This window comes from Neolamprologus multifasciatus, chromosome 6 (genome assembly GCF_963576455.1).
Source record: "Neolamprologus multifasciatus chromosome 6, fNeoMul1.2, whole genome shotgun sequence".
In the NCBI taxonomy this organism is placed as follows: Eukaryota; Metazoa; Chordata; class Actinopteri; order Cichliformes; family Cichlidae; genus Neolamprologus; species Neolamprologus multifasciatus.
In genome coordinates this window covers 22,592,944-22,607,747 of record NC_140444.1, presented here as the reverse complement: position 1 = coordinate 22,607,747, position 14,804 = coordinate 22,592,944, and the positions used below count along the sequence as shown (strand labels likewise).

The 14,804-nt window shown below is 38.0% G+C and overlaps 1 protein-coding gene and 1 pseudogene across 5 annotated transcripts; both read left to right on the top strand.

Annotated features, from left to right (window-relative positions):
• Window positions 1-5,323: 5,323 nt before the first annotated feature.
• Window positions 5,324-8,939, top strand: LOC146517003 (ecto-ADP-ribosyltransferase 5-like; annotated as a pseudogene). Its single transcript, XR_014874510.1, has 3 exons — window positions 5,324-5,572; window positions 5,698-6,416; window positions 7,029-8,939. The product of XR_014874510.1 is annotated as an ecto-ADP-ribosyltransferase 5-like (transcript).
• Window positions 8,940-9,041: 102 nt separating this feature from the next.
• LOC146517002 (NAD(P)(+)--arginine ADP-ribosyltransferase 2-like) lies at window positions 9,042-14,741 on the top strand. Of its 4 annotated transcripts, XM_085162378.1 has the most exons (7): window positions 9,042-11,903; window positions 12,018-12,115; window positions 12,239-12,957; window positions 13,556-13,603; window positions 13,688-13,735; window positions 13,808-13,855; window positions 13,954-14,741. In XM_085162378.1, the coding sequence occupies exons 2-7, from the start codon at window positions 12,053-12,055 to the stop codon at window positions 14,030-14,032; spliced, it is 1,005 nt and encodes a 334-aa protein (XP_085018504.1). In that variant the 5' UTR covers window positions 9,042-11,903; window positions 12,018-12,052; the 3' UTR covers window positions 14,033-14,741. The 4 variants fall into 4 exon arrangements, with proteins under 4 accessions (XP_085018504.1, XP_085018503.1, XP_085018505.1 ...); XM_085162377.1 differs by having other exon boundaries at window positions 12,031-12,115; window positions 13,688-13,855; XM_085162379.1 differs by lacking the exon at window positions 13,808-13,855.
• Window positions 14,742-14,804: the final 63 nt, after the last annotated feature.

Genomic DNA, 14,804 nt, shown 5'->3' with positions numbered 1-14,804 from the left:
GAAGTAAAAAGAGGCGACGGATGGCCTGGATTGCAGCCATTCAAAGACCAAATATAACGTCCCAGAACATCCAGCTCACAGGTTAGTCTGCTCCAAGCATTTCCACAAAGGTCAGTGTTTTGTAGTAGTTAATATGTCATTTTTCTTAACATAATTGGTGATATAGGTTACAAGCAAGTCTGGCGCTGAACAGAAATTGTGGCGCTATGCTATCACTAATTGCCCAGTACGATTACAGCATACAATATTATTGTCACTGCTACATTTCTGTAATGAACCAGAAATTATTTCCACTACTAATTAATTACCGTTGAGCTCAAAGGTCCTATTAATAAACGGTTAACGAATGTGTATTTATGAAGACGATTTGTGAGACTGGTAAACTTATGATACGTACGATGGTCTTTCGTTCTACACGGTGCATTTCATGGTCCTGTACCCATCCGTCGGTAAACTGTACCTGGGCTTGATGCAGTGACCTGAAGTTACTAAACTTCATGAGTGTATGCACTCACTCCAAGAACCGTATTATTATAAATATGAGCGTGGTGAAAGTTGGGCAGCACGCTAACGTATTTTGTCCACTCTGTGTGCTCGTAAGGGTCTAACCCTTTCACTCCTTTGATTTTTTCCTCGTATCTTTTCTTTGACTTTTCATCAAGTCTGTCTTTGTACGGTCCGGCATTGTTCTCCTTCGTTTTGTACATAACTTTTTTGGGGGGCAAAGAAAAAGCAAGAAGGTATTGGAACCGGAGAATGAACGTTTTGCGGTGCTGCAAATGCTTGCATTTGATGCGGTACTTGGATTGTTTTGCCACGAGTTACCGGCATGCAATGCGCGAAAGTCACGTGGTCTGTCAATCTCTATAGGCAGAATGCTACCAGTATAGCTCCAAAGAATGCTAGCATCATAGGCAGTGTAGTCCGTGCTGCAGGGAGAATGGACTGCCATACCCGTTATGTGTCTGTGAGCGAGGAGGGAGAAAAAGGAGAGTGGAAAAGTACAGCAAAAATGGGAGCTGGAAGCATGTAAATATAATAATAACCACTGCAGCCAAGAAGAGTGCCTGACGAGCCCAGTTGTAAGTAAGCTATTAAGACTCGACTGTACACCGTGTTCGTGTTTTCCTCCAAAAACAATAAGCTCCGTTGGAGCAGCCTTTCAACGCCCCTCTCTGTCTCTGGCTAGCAAAGTTGACCCAGACAACAAAGTAAAGCTAGTTTTCGGCTACGAGCCCGACACGAACCCGACGTATTAGCTAGAGGTCCCTTTACTACGGTTCGGAGCCGCGGACCTTCAGTAACAGTAATAAATCACAGCAATAGTACATTCATGTAGTTGTAAACAGCATGATAATATATTAAGTAATCCAAAGTATTCAGAATACGTTACTCTCATTGAGTAACGTAACGGAATACGTTACAGAATACATTTCGGGGCATGTATTCTGTATTCTGTAATGGAATACATTTTAAAAGTAACCTTCCCAACACTGTGTATCCATCACCATAAGACAAACAAAGCCATTATGGCCACTTTATTAGATATACTTACTTAGGTTGTTGACACAAATGTCTAATCATCCAATCACATGGCACCAACTCAAAGCATTTAGATATGTAGTCATGGTGAAAACAACCTGATAAAGTCTAAGTGACTGAACGTGGTCTGAATATTGCAGATAGTGCTGGTCTACTGGGATTTTCCTGAACAAAACTGTGATACCCAGTGAGCAGCGGTTCTCTGAGTGAAAGTGATTTGAGGTCAGACGAGAATAGCCAGCCTGTCTCCAGCTGATAGGAAGGCAACAATAAGTAGATTGGGTAGTATTTTACAATCCCTGGCTCTCTTCCACAGCATGGCTTTGTCCTGTCTTCCTTCTCTGACCCCATCCAGTCGTGGTAGGTGGCCGCCCCTCCCTGAGACTGGTTCTGCTGGAGGTTTCTTCCTGTTAAAAGGGAGTTTTTCCTTCCCACTGTCGCCAAAGTGCTTAATCATAGGGGTCATATGATTATTGTGATTTTGTCTGTATGTATTATTGTAGGGTCTAACTTACAATATAAATCATCTTGAGGGGGCTGTTGTTGTGAGTCGGCGCTGTATAAAATTGAATTGAATTGAAAAACATTGCCTGCTCTAACAAATCTCGATTTCTGGTGCAACATTTGGATGCTAGGGTCAGAATTGGATATAAAACAATGGATTCATCCATCCTTGTGTCAGGATGCAGGACCTGCACGACTTGATGGATGGATGAATTCTGCTCTCTACCAAAAAATTCTGTAGAAGCATGACCGGCCATCAGTTTATGCCCTGAAGTTCAAGAGCTCAGGTTATGCAGCAGTGCAATGGAAACATACTAGCAAGTCCACCTCTGAATGGCTCAACAAAACAGGGGTTGGAGTGGCCAAGTCAATATCTGGACTTGAAATAACCCGAGACACTTTGGAACGTCCTAAAAAGTCTGTTCATGCTTTGAAATTCTCAAATGTGACTGAATTAAAACAATTTTGCAAAAAAGAGTGGGATAAAATTCATCCATAAAGATGTGAAAGCCTCATTGCCAAATGCTTGTTTGCAGTTCTTGCTGCCAGGGGTGTCACAACCAGTTATTAGCTTTAGGGAGCAATAACCTTTTTTAAAACAGTAGGTTGGATAACTTTTCTTTTATATGGAATCATTGTTTCAAAACAAAACCAACATTAAATGCAAAACCACCAGACTGTGAAACGGCTTCATTCCAGAAGCTGTGAGACTTCTCAATACATAATGGACAAGAAACTGCTACTGTAGCACCTTAATCACTACTGATACTTTGCTGCTAAAATACTTATACCTACACTTCTATATCTATACTTCATTCTGTTACTCAGGTTGTTGCACTTTACTTATTTGTATTATTCTATTACTATTTGGTACTATTTTATTACCTGTCATTCTGTTGTTTTTATGGAAAACCGGGACTGTGGGTATGTAATTTCGTTCCATTTCATGTAAACATGTGATGAGAGATGAGATGAGAATGACAATAAAGCTTCCTTGAATCCTTGAAAACAGAATTTATATTTTTTCAAGTTGTCTTTCACTAATGTTAAAAGTTATTTGATGATCTGAAACATGTGAGTATGAGAAAAAGACACACACACACACACACACACACACACACACACACACAGAAGAAAAACTCAGGAAAGGGAAGATACTTTTTCACAGCACTGTGGGGATTTCTCTGGTTATAAAACAAATCTGAACAAGGTTACAGGAACTCAGTGGATAAAGCAGGATGACTGGATATCAGGTATTCCAGTGAGAAGTTACTTCCTTCCACAGGAAAGACTAAAGAACTGCATAGTAAGATGCATAGTAAGTAGAGCTGGGCGATATATCGAGTTTTTAAAAAATATCGATATATTTTTATACGAGATATAAGATGTGACAATATCCTTTATATCGATATAGTCTATGTTACGTTAAAACTATACTTTGTGGAGCCGCAAGTTTGCCTCTCTTTCGTCCACTTTTGTCTTTACGCAACATTACTCGGCCTCGCCTCTCCTTCACTGAACACAACTCCCCCTCCTCCCCCATCGCTTCACCTGCAGGAAGCGACAAGATGGACACGGCAAACCTCCGTTAACGAGTTACTGCGCATCGCCCCGTGCGTGGGGCTGGACGCCGTCAACGTGTTAGCTAGCTAACCACGCTAACGAGCTAACACCATGCAGCCCAGAGGCGCTGCACAGCCTAAAATCCTTTCATTTTCTCAAAAGTTGACAGCGCGCCTTATGTATAAATTCTGGTTGTGCTTGATGGCCGCGAACCGATTTTATGTGGAACATGGCGCTCAGCAATCTGTCAAAAATGTTTTAGTACGACTTTGGTAATCTACGGAGCAGCACCGCTTGATGGATTGTCAGAGCATTACGGCTACCGAGGAGCCCCGCGGAGTGATACGTACTGTGCTTCAACGTAATATTACCCTACTGTGTATAAGGACCATAAATGGCACCTGTTAAGAGACGTGGTTACGACGAGGATTTCAAACTCAATGCTGTCAGTCACACAGTAGAAGTTGGGAATGGTAAATGGTAAATGGACTGGTTCTTATATAGCGCTTTTCTACTGAAAAGCGCTTTGAGTGCTCTACTCTTCTGAGCACTCAAAGCGCTTTACACAACTTGTGCATTCACCCATTCGCACAAGCACATTTCTCTAGGTGCTTTTCTAGATAACATTCACACACATTCATACTCCGATGGATGCATCGGAGAGCAATTTGGGGTTAGTATCTTGCCCAAGGATATTTGGCATGCAGACTAGGGGAAGCCAGGAATCGAACCACCAACCTTCTGATCAGTAGATGACCTGCTCTACCACCTGAACTACAGCCACCCCCAAACAGAGCAGCTGTGAAATCTGTCTTTGTTACTATGCTCAGCGTCTTTTAGTTTACATTTTGACTGCACAATTGTGAGCTTTTTGTTATGCACAAAAACAACATTGTTTTTTTTTTTTATTTATGGAGCATTATTATTTAATAAATGCTCATAATTTATTTTTGAGTAAATTTTATGTACAGCTATGCTCTATGTTAATAAAAGTGCCTGTGTGACATCTGGGACACAGCTTTGACTAAGAACACTCTTTTTGTTCTTACTTTATGGCTTTAAAAAAAAATATTGAGATATATATCTTATATCGCCGTCCAGGTAAAAAATATCGTGATATGAATTTTGGGTCATATCGCCCAGCCCTAATAGTAAGATAATGTATTTCATTTGTCCCGATTCTTTTATGATGGGCTGAGAATAAACAACAAATACTCAGAGCAGGTCCGGTCAACAACAATTATTTATTAAGCATATATATGTCGTAGATCCACACGACACCACCCAAAGCGCAGTCCGGTAGTTCACTATTTTAAAGGGCTGAACATGCACTGTCTGCATAAGCAAAGTATGTTATTATGCAACAGTGACAGTTAACTTCATCCCCCTCTAAGGCAGTAATGTTCACACCTCACTTACAGTCTCAACGCTCTTTTGCCCTGAGCTGTTTCCTGTTGCTCTCGTTATGAGGCCCATGATCATGAGTTTTACATCCTGTTCCAACTTTACCGTATGCAGTTACAAGCAGACAACTTCTTTTAATACCCTATGATTTGCACATTTATTAACTTCTGGATTACTTTGACACTTACTGCTGCATAATATATATTTTCCACATTTCCCGGAGCCTGCTGTGCTTGTGGCTTCCCTGCAGTTTGATGGACCTTTTTTGTGAGGTGCTAAGACAAGTTTACTCTCCTTGTTTCAGGTATGTGCCTTTCAGCCTTTTTTAACATTAACATTTTGAAGTTGCCATATTCAAAAGAAAACTAAACAAATAATTGATCATTCACATCTTGTCAGTTCCATGTTTCTGGACTGTGTAAAGTGTTACAGAACTTTTTTCTATCCGCATTTGATCCTGCAGTGGTTTCTTGCAGTCGTAGAAGAAGAGGCAAAAAAAATGGAGCAGAAAAGAAAAATGCTTCTTGCTGCAATAATTTTTACAGCTGTCTGTTACAAAGTAAGAATTGTGATTCAAACAAATATTAGAAGGTTAAAAAAAATATACATTTAAAAATACATTTTTAAATGTATAATTTTTTTTAACCTTTTTAAATGTCTTTTTAAATGTGATATATCACTTAGGTGACTGCACAGGAAACAAGACTACTGGATGTCCAAAAGACCACAAATGTTGTAGATGATCTGTACTATGGATGCCGTGAAGAGGCCATGAAGAAGTTCATCGAGTCAGATGTGTTAAAACAAGAACTAAATAACAGTGAAGGATTTCAGAAAGCGTGGAATAAAAGTATCAAGTGTTCAAAGCAGATTCCAGGAGGAAGAAAAGAGCATAGTGCTGCACTTTCAATCTATCTTAAAGCGGATAAATCATTCATACAAACACTAAACAAAGCAATAGAGACAATGGGTGGAAATGTTAGCATCTATGAAAACCACTTCAACTTCAAGTCTCTTCATTTCCTGCTGATGGACTCCATGAGGCTGCTGAAGCCAAAGGAGTGCAAGAACTTTTATGTTTTTCAAGATGGTCAAAACCAACCACAGAAAGGCTCCACAGTGAGATTTCCAAGTTTCACCTTAGCTCATTCAAACTATGAAGAGCTAAAGAGACTTGAAGATGTCAATGAGAATACTATTTTACATCTCACTTCTTGCTTCTTTGTCAACCTGAAAGACTATGTGTGCGGTCAAGAACAGGATGAAATACTCTTATCTCCAGCAGAAGTTTTCACCGTGGAACAAGTGGAAACAAAAACTACATTGGATGATGACGAATACCTTGAGATTGATTTGAAACAGTCAGGACTGAAAAGCTCACACAACTGTTACATCTTTTCACGGTAAGATTCATATTCTCTCAAGTAAAGTGAAATATTTTTTATTAGTTCTACAGAAATTAAACTTGGAACTACAAATGTATCTTTCAGTGTGATGTTAAATATATAAATATGTTTTTTATGTGTTTGAAAAAAAAAGTTCTAGTTGCATATACTAAAATACTTAAGCCCCATAAATCAAAAGAGGGAAATATTGGTGTCTGAAACAGTCTGTTACTCTGTTATAACTTAGTGGTTGTTATTGCTGTAAGTACACAGTAATAACTGGGGAATACTCAGCTTATCAAAGCTTTTATAAACTCTGGAAAGCATGATGTAAAATTAAGTGATGTGAAAAGTAGCAAAAAGAGGATTTTAAAATGTGAGGTTTGCTCTCCACATCTCAACTGGGGTTGAGTGTGGTTTGAATAAAACCACATGTGTCAGTAGATTTTACTTAAAGTATTTTCTCTCCTTTATCAATTCAGGATGTCAGTAGGTCAGGAGACTACCACAGTTGTTGCAGAGCGAGACAGGTAAACTATTATTATTAATTATTATTTTTTGTAATAATAATAACAATAACAATAACAATAATAATAATAATAATAATATGCTTTGTTTCCATGTCTTCAGGTCTCCTCCAGCTGTTGTCGCCACCCTGTGGCTTGTATCAGTGCTTGCAGCCTTATCTTCTGTTTCTTTAGCTTTTTAGCAAAACAGCTATCATTCAGAGTTTTCTGGGTTTTATAATCTGCAATATTGCTTTGATTATTCATACACTTTTTTTTAGGTCTTTATTTGGCAGATTGTAGTGAATAAGGTATTGCAATATTATGTCAAAATATAGTCAAATACAGTTTTCTGCTTCTGTCATATATTATGAATTATAAACTCAGTTCTTATTTTCTTTATGCACGCTAGAAAAATGTACAGCATACTTGAACTATATATACAGAATGTGTTTATTATTTCTTGTTAGGGTTTGCATGCCTTTAAAAGGATTATAGGAAATGAGTGATGGGAATGAAAAAAGACAATATGTGTCAATAAGGTCAGAATAAAGGTTTGGTACAGTTGCTTCTGGTGTACCTCCAAGTATTCAACAGTGGAAATACAATAATTCTTTAATGCAATTCTGGAAAATGATTGTATATTATATATAATATATGTATATTACAACATAAATGACTTTCAGGAAAACTTTAATGTATGATTCACAGGACTAAACTAAATACGCCCTTACTGATTAGGGTAAGTGGCATTCAGGTACTGCCATCTCTATAAAACATATTTTGGCACTGGAGCATTCAGCTTTGTGTTAACTCTATAATCTTTCCATGTCTGGTCTTCCCAGTAAAATCACAAAAAGCCCAAAGAGTTGCATTTTAGACTCTACAGGCCTCAGTTAACATGTCAAATGTTAACTGAGTGGAACCCCGACTTACGAAATTAATTCGTTCCCGAGTCTTTCGTAAGGCGAAATTTTTCGTAAGTCGAACAACTAGAACAACAATACGTCGTTCAAGTGCAACAGCGAAGCGCAAGTACGGAAGCCAAGGGGTTGTCACATGATTCGGAAGGCATTGTGGGCATTGTAGGCTCAGCCAACCAGAGCCAGTGGATTTTGTCACTCGGGCATTTTGCCGTAACACAGGCAAAAATATTGCCGTTCAGTGCCTTCGTAACTTGAATTTTTCGTGAAACGGGGTATTCGCAAGTCAGGGTCCCACTGTATTAAACTTAAGGACAATTAGAAAAACTCTGAACAGGTATGACTTGTTTGAAGGTTTTGCCACGATAAAGCTTCTTCTGTCTAAAAACATCATGAAGCACACCTTAGATTTGTAAAGCTGCTTTGGGTTGTTTTGTAGTCACAGGACCTGGGAACCTTGCAGTCACTGAGTGGACCGTGAACTCATCTGTATACTAAAATATTCTAGAGTCAAATGTGTGGCCATCTGCCTGACATCTGCCTGACATGAGCAAGTTTGAGTCAAACTTAAGTTTGACTCAAACTTGCTCATGCAACAGGACAATGATCTCAAGCACAGCAGCAAATCTGCAACATAATGGTTGAGTAAGAAAGGAATGAAGGTGTTGCATTGAGACCAGTCAAAGTCCAGACCACAATCTACCTGAAGTGCTGAGCTGTTAAGAGAGCTGTGCATGAACAAATGTTTGCAAACCTCAAGAAACTGAAGCAACTTCCAAAATTTCTCCACAATGATGTGACAGACTGACAAAGTCATACAGGGAATGATTATATCAAGCTACTACTGCTAAAGGTGTTTGCACAAGCTACTGAATCATGGGCATACTTAGGTTTTTGGTTTTGTTTAGTTTTTATTACTTGGTATTATTGTAGGGATTTTTCTTACAATATAAAGCAACGTGTTGTGGTTTGGTGCCATATAAATAACATTTTATTCAAACTGAATTTGTTTTTCGTGTGTCCCAGTGTATGAATGAACTGCCATTGTTAAAGTTCCATATATATCCTGTGTTAATAAATTCGCTTTCACTGGAGATTTTACAAAACTGAAACTTCTCACGTGATCATTTTGTTTGTTTACACAAATGAGCCCACTTCGTTCATGTTACTAAACAGAATAACTAAAAATAATAATTCTGTATAATTTGTTACAAATATTCAGACTTATAAACTTAAATTACAATCATGCAAATTAATTGTTGCTGTGGGTCAGATATTTGTGCATGTTTGTTGAGGTATTTCCTCACTTTGCTGTGATCAGTGTTACTCAAAAAAGTAATTACTGCACATATTACACAAACACTTTTCTCAAAACTAGCGCTGTACGTTACTTAATTACTGCCAGGAAAAAGTAATTAATTTTACTACTCATTACGTTACTTTCCTGTTACTCTGTAAAACAGCTGAAACCCACTGACTCATAATCACCATTTAACAATATAACCTGAGGCTAAGGGCCCACACACCAACACAAATCCCTAATGAGGACACACGTCTCTAACATCTTTCTCTTAGCAGAATACAAAGCTGACCACACACAAAAAGAAAAAGAAGACCAACACCAAAAAGGGCCACAGTGATTCTGATTAGAAACATAAACAGGTAGAAAGTGAAGCTGCAGCTTAACTGCTCATCTTCTTGTTACCTGTCGAGGTTCAGGGTCTGGCTGCTGGGGTCAGCATTCACTCAGCTTTCACTCTGGGTTCTTGGCCAGCTTAGCATTAGCATGCTATCTTGGCTGATGCTTGCAAAGTACTGAAGTTAGTGTCAGCAGCATAATGCGGTTATTTCTGTCCTGGATGCAGTTTTGCACTTTGCCATTTATCTTGTCTTTTTGTGCAATAAAAATAAAGTAAATGTCCGTGTCCACACTGTAGACTGTGTTACTTTTTTCTTCCTCTGACACGTGAACTGATATCGGTTGGTTGGACTACTGGGAACCAGTTTTCTAGAAGAACTGGTTCGCGATTTCCATCCCTAATTAAGATAGTAATATTGACAGAAAATTGTACATGCTATAGCTTTTTTTCCTGAGGATTTATTAGACAATCTGGATTAATTGGTAGGGTCATTCTTGCTTTTTTTGATAATTAATTACTTGCTAATTAAACTACGATTGATGCCAACCACCCAGCCAGACATCACTTAACCGAGAGAACCTAGGCTAACACTAAACCTGTGCATGTTTGATTCTTGGGCAGGTTGTGAACATTTCTGTGGAGGTCATTGAAAAACATGCAACAAAGAAGCTGCTGAACTGAATAAAAGACAATGCTCGGATATTGTGAGACTTCCTGAGCCTGGCAGGAAGCCAAACCTCATTCTTTTTCATTTAACACTGCAGGATGTGTTTGTCCTGTCTTCTTCTCTGCGGGGTGGACCACAGCTCTGGTCACTGACTGTAGTGTGGCTGTTTAAACATATTTCACTAAATCACTGTGTCAACTTTCTGTTTTATAACGGTTTGAGGGTTTGCTTAAGACCTTTGCAACTGCGCTTCCTCTCTCTCTGTCTCTGTCTGTCTCTGTCTCTCTCTCTCTGTCTCTCTGTCTCTCTCTCTCTCTCTCTCTCTAGTAGATGGGAAGAAAACAGTATGCAAACCCAATACCAAAAACAGAATCTTGTTGGTTTAAAAAAAAGAAATCAGGAAGGCAGTAAATGCATAGCACCATATATCTGTTGCAGAAGGTGCAACCTGAAAGGCAGAGGAGACTGCAAGGTGGTGTCGGGGGAGAATGTGGCTAGGCTGTGGATGGTAGGCTGTCACATGGCTTTAGAAATCAAGAAATGGAAACAAATGAAGGCTGAGCCAAGGATTAAATGGTGAATGTTGAGGAAGTAAGAATGTCACACAGAGTTCATGAAGGAGTTGCGACAGCCTCTGAGGAGTAGCGAAGAGTTAGCAGATGACTGGGAAGTTACAGCTGCAGGGCTGAGGGAAACTGGCAGCAAGATGTTTGGTGCTCTACAAAGAAAAATATTCAAAGAACAAAGGTTAACAAAGAAAAAGCGGGATAGTGAGGGAGATGAAGAAAGTAGACAGGAGTACTGGGAATCTAGGTGTAGAGCAAAGAGGGCAGGCAATGGCAAAGGTTGTATTCAGTGTTGGGGTCATTACTCAAAAAAGTAATCTATTATATAAAATGAGTTAGTGAAATCATACTTCAGAATCAGTTTTAGTAACAAGGAAGTTATTGCTCTTTTAACGCGTAAACACAGTGTGGTAATGAGTATAAGGGCATCCAGGAAATTGTGCAATGAACAGATGCAAGAATACTGATGTTTACACCCTTGTGCAATAAGGACGATGCATGTTGTATCAGAATACACAATAACACAGCTGATCAAGTTGTTTGACTAACTGATCTACACAAGGAAATTTGTTGAGGGTATAGGAATTGTGTCAGTTGTTTGAATTGAAACAATAAGTGTAATCTGCCCATTTTAAATTTAATCTCAAAATGAACACAATTTTTTTTAATGTGCCCCTCTTACTCCTTCCTACATTACGTACATAAAGTTAAGGTGCACCCCAGTGTGGACAGCAGTTCTGTTATACAACAGCTTGTTTTCATACAGTTTCATTCCTGTAACTTTAATATGCCCTCATTTGTCCAACTAGGGCTGCTGGAGTCTCTTGTTTACTTTAGATAAAATCTGCATGGAACAAGGACTGTGGTATTTGGTCCCATCAGTTATACTGAAATAATGTGAGAACAGGGATGTAAAGCCAATTTGGTGCTTTGGTTGGGCTTAAAAGTGCTAAGTTATGTAGGCCTTACTTGACAAATCTAAACAAGGTTACAGAAACTCAGTACCTCCAGAAGGACAAATAACAGGAAAAATCAGTGGAAAACAAATCCCCCGGTGCCATGTTACTTCCTTCCACAGGAAAGACTAAGAAGTTCTACGGTAAGATAACTTGCTTCACTTCTCCAGACCCTATTGGGCGTCCCGACTGTTTGATTGACCCTTTGCTGTGAGTTGCTAACACAAGTTTACTCTCCTTGCTTCTGGTAAGTGCCTTTTAGTTTTTTTTAGTATTCTACCTATATATTTTTTCCACATCAAAGTTTCTGGACCGTGTAAAGTGTTACAGAACTTTTTTCTATCCACATGTGATCCTGCAGTGCTTTCTTTCAGTCTGTAGAAGAAGAGAAAAAAAATGGAGTACAGAAAAAGAGGGCTTCTTGCTACAATAATTTTTTTCACAGCTGTCTGCTACAAAGTAAGAATTATGTTTCATACAAACAAATATAAGAAGGTTTGAAAAATTATCCTCCTAAAAATGCTTTTAAAAATTATACATCTTTGTTAATATGTTTTTAAATGTGATAAATCTCAATTAAAGGTGACTGCACAGGAAACAAGACTACTGGATTTTCTAAATAGCACAAATGTTGTAGATGACCAGTACAAAGGATGTGGTGAAGAGGCCATGAAGAAGTTCATCGAGTCAGATGTGTTAAAACGAGAACTAAATAACAGTGAAGGATTTCAGAAAGCGTGGAATAAAAGTATCGAGTGTTCAAAGCAGATCCCTCAAGGACGAAAAGAGCATAGTGCTGCACTTTCAGTCTATCTTAAAGCGGATAAATCGTTCATACAAACACTGAACAAAGCAATGGAGACAATGGGTGGAAATGTTAGCATCTATGAAGACCACTTCCACTTCAAGTCTCTTCATTTCTTGCTGATGGACTCCATGAGGCTGCTGAAGCCAAAGGAGTGCAAGAACTTTTATGTTTTTCAAGATGGTCAAAACCAACCACAGAAAGGCTCCACAGTGAGATTTCCAAGTTTCACTTTAGCTTATTCAGACTATGAAGAGCTGAAGAGACTTGAAGATGTCAATGAGAATACTATTTTAAATCTCACTTCTTGCTTCTTTGTCAACCTGAAAGACTATGTGTGCGGTCAAGAACAGGATGAAATACTCTTATCTCCAGCAGAAGTTTTCAATGTGGAACAAGTGAAAACAAAAACTACATTGGATGATGACGAATACCTTGAGATTGATTTGAAACAGTCAGGACTGAAAAGCTCACATAACTGTTATATCTTTTCACGGTAAGATTCATATTCTCTCAATTAAAGTGAAATATTTTTCTATTATTTCTACAAATATTAAACTTGAAACTGCAAAGTTAACTTTTAATGTGGTGTTTATCATGTGAATGTTAACATTCGAAGGAGATACAAACATTTTACATAGTGCATATAATAAAATTATGATAAAAATACTTCATAAGCCCCATACATTCTGTATTTATATATAACATATATATATATTAGGGGTGCAACAATACTCATATCAATATTGAACCATTCAATACAGTGCTTTCGGTTCGGTGCACATATGTATTGAACAATATAAAATGTTTTATTTATTTTATCAACTTGGATCTGCGTTCGACTACTCCGCCTAGGCTGCACTGTCGAGTGCAGATCCACCTAAACAATACACCTAAACAATGAAAACTACTAAGAAAAATCATAGGTGTTGTTAGGAAAGCATGAAGTGAGTGGAAGTGCCATGAAAAGTGGCAAAAACGGGATTTTAAAAGTGAGGTTTATCTCTCCACATCTCCAGTGTTGAGGTTGGGTGTGGTTTGAAAATGTGTCCGCACATTTACATCAATTACTGTTTTTGGCTTATCCAATTCAGCACCTCAAGAGGGCATGAGACTACCACAGCTGTCATAGAGCGATCCAGGTAACTATTATTACTATTTTTATTGTTATCATTACTATTATTATTATTATCCATCAATTTACTTCTTCTTCTTTTCCAATTCAGTTTTCCAGGAGGGCAGAAAACGACCACAACTGTCATAGAGCGATCCAGGTGGATATTATTATTATTATTATTATTATTATTATTATTATCCGTTAATTTATTTCTTCTTTTCCAATTCAGTGTTCCAGTAGTGCATGAGACTACCACAGTTGTCACAGACCGAAACAGGTAAATTATTATTATTATTATTATTATTACATTAAACAACAACAACAACAACAACAGTAATGTCTTCCTGTCTCTCTGCTTTGTTTCCATGTCTTCAGGTCTCCTCCAGCTGTTGTCTCCACCCTGTGGCTTGTATCTGTGCTTGTGGCCTTATCTTTGTTTTCTTTAACTGTTTAGCAAAAACAGTTTTATCATCTACAATATTGCTGTGATTCTTCATACAATTGTTTTACATGTTATCTGACTGATTGTGTTGAATTAGTTGTCTTAGCAGTAATTTTCTGCTTCTGTCATATGTTATGAATTATAGACTGCATGACTTCAGAATATTTGATAAAGATTTTAAAGGGGTGCAGAAAATTGGTGTAAAACACAGTGGGTTCAAATTTCAGGCTCATGTGCAGCTGCTGTCAAGACCAACTAGAAATAATATGCGATCATGAGATGCTTTTATTTGTTCTTATGGTCACATAGATCGATAGATAGATATTGATAGGTTTTATAGACTTTATTAAGCCTGCACAGTTCATTTGTTCTAGCGGCACAGAAAAAAGGTGAATTTGATATAGATTAGAAAAGAAAAGAAATAAGAAAAAATGTATACAGATTAAAAAAACAACAAAATACTATAGAAAATTGTATGTTACTGTAGTAAAATACACTGCAAGACATGTCACAGAGATTATGTTATATGTATATAAAGTGCAGTGGGACTGATAACATATACATGTATGTATTTTAGTAGGTATCTGTGATATGTGCGCATTGTACTGTCTGACTGATTTGAAGGACTTACGAAAGCGCTCTGTCCTAAACAGTCGCTAATGCTCTTCCTGCCAAACTGCTTCTGTTTCCCTGTCAAATAAACAACATGCAAAATATAAAAGGCTTTGCAATGAATTTAGCCTGATCACACAAACATTTTACCCACAAATACGTTTTTTTTCCT

Coding starts and splice junctions, on each gene's coding strand:
- LOC146517002 (XM_085162377.1), top strand. CDS start 12,053: ATGGAGTACAGAAAAAGAGGGCTTCTTGCTACAATAATTTTTTTCACA. Junction 12,958..13,555: donor AACTGTTATATCTTTTCACG/GTAAGATTCATA, acceptor TATCCAATTCAG/CACCTCAAGAGGGCATGAGA. Junction 13,604..13,687: donor GCTGTCATAGAGCGATCCAG/GTAACTATTATT, acceptor TTTCCAATTCAG/TTTTCCAGGAGGGCAGAAAA.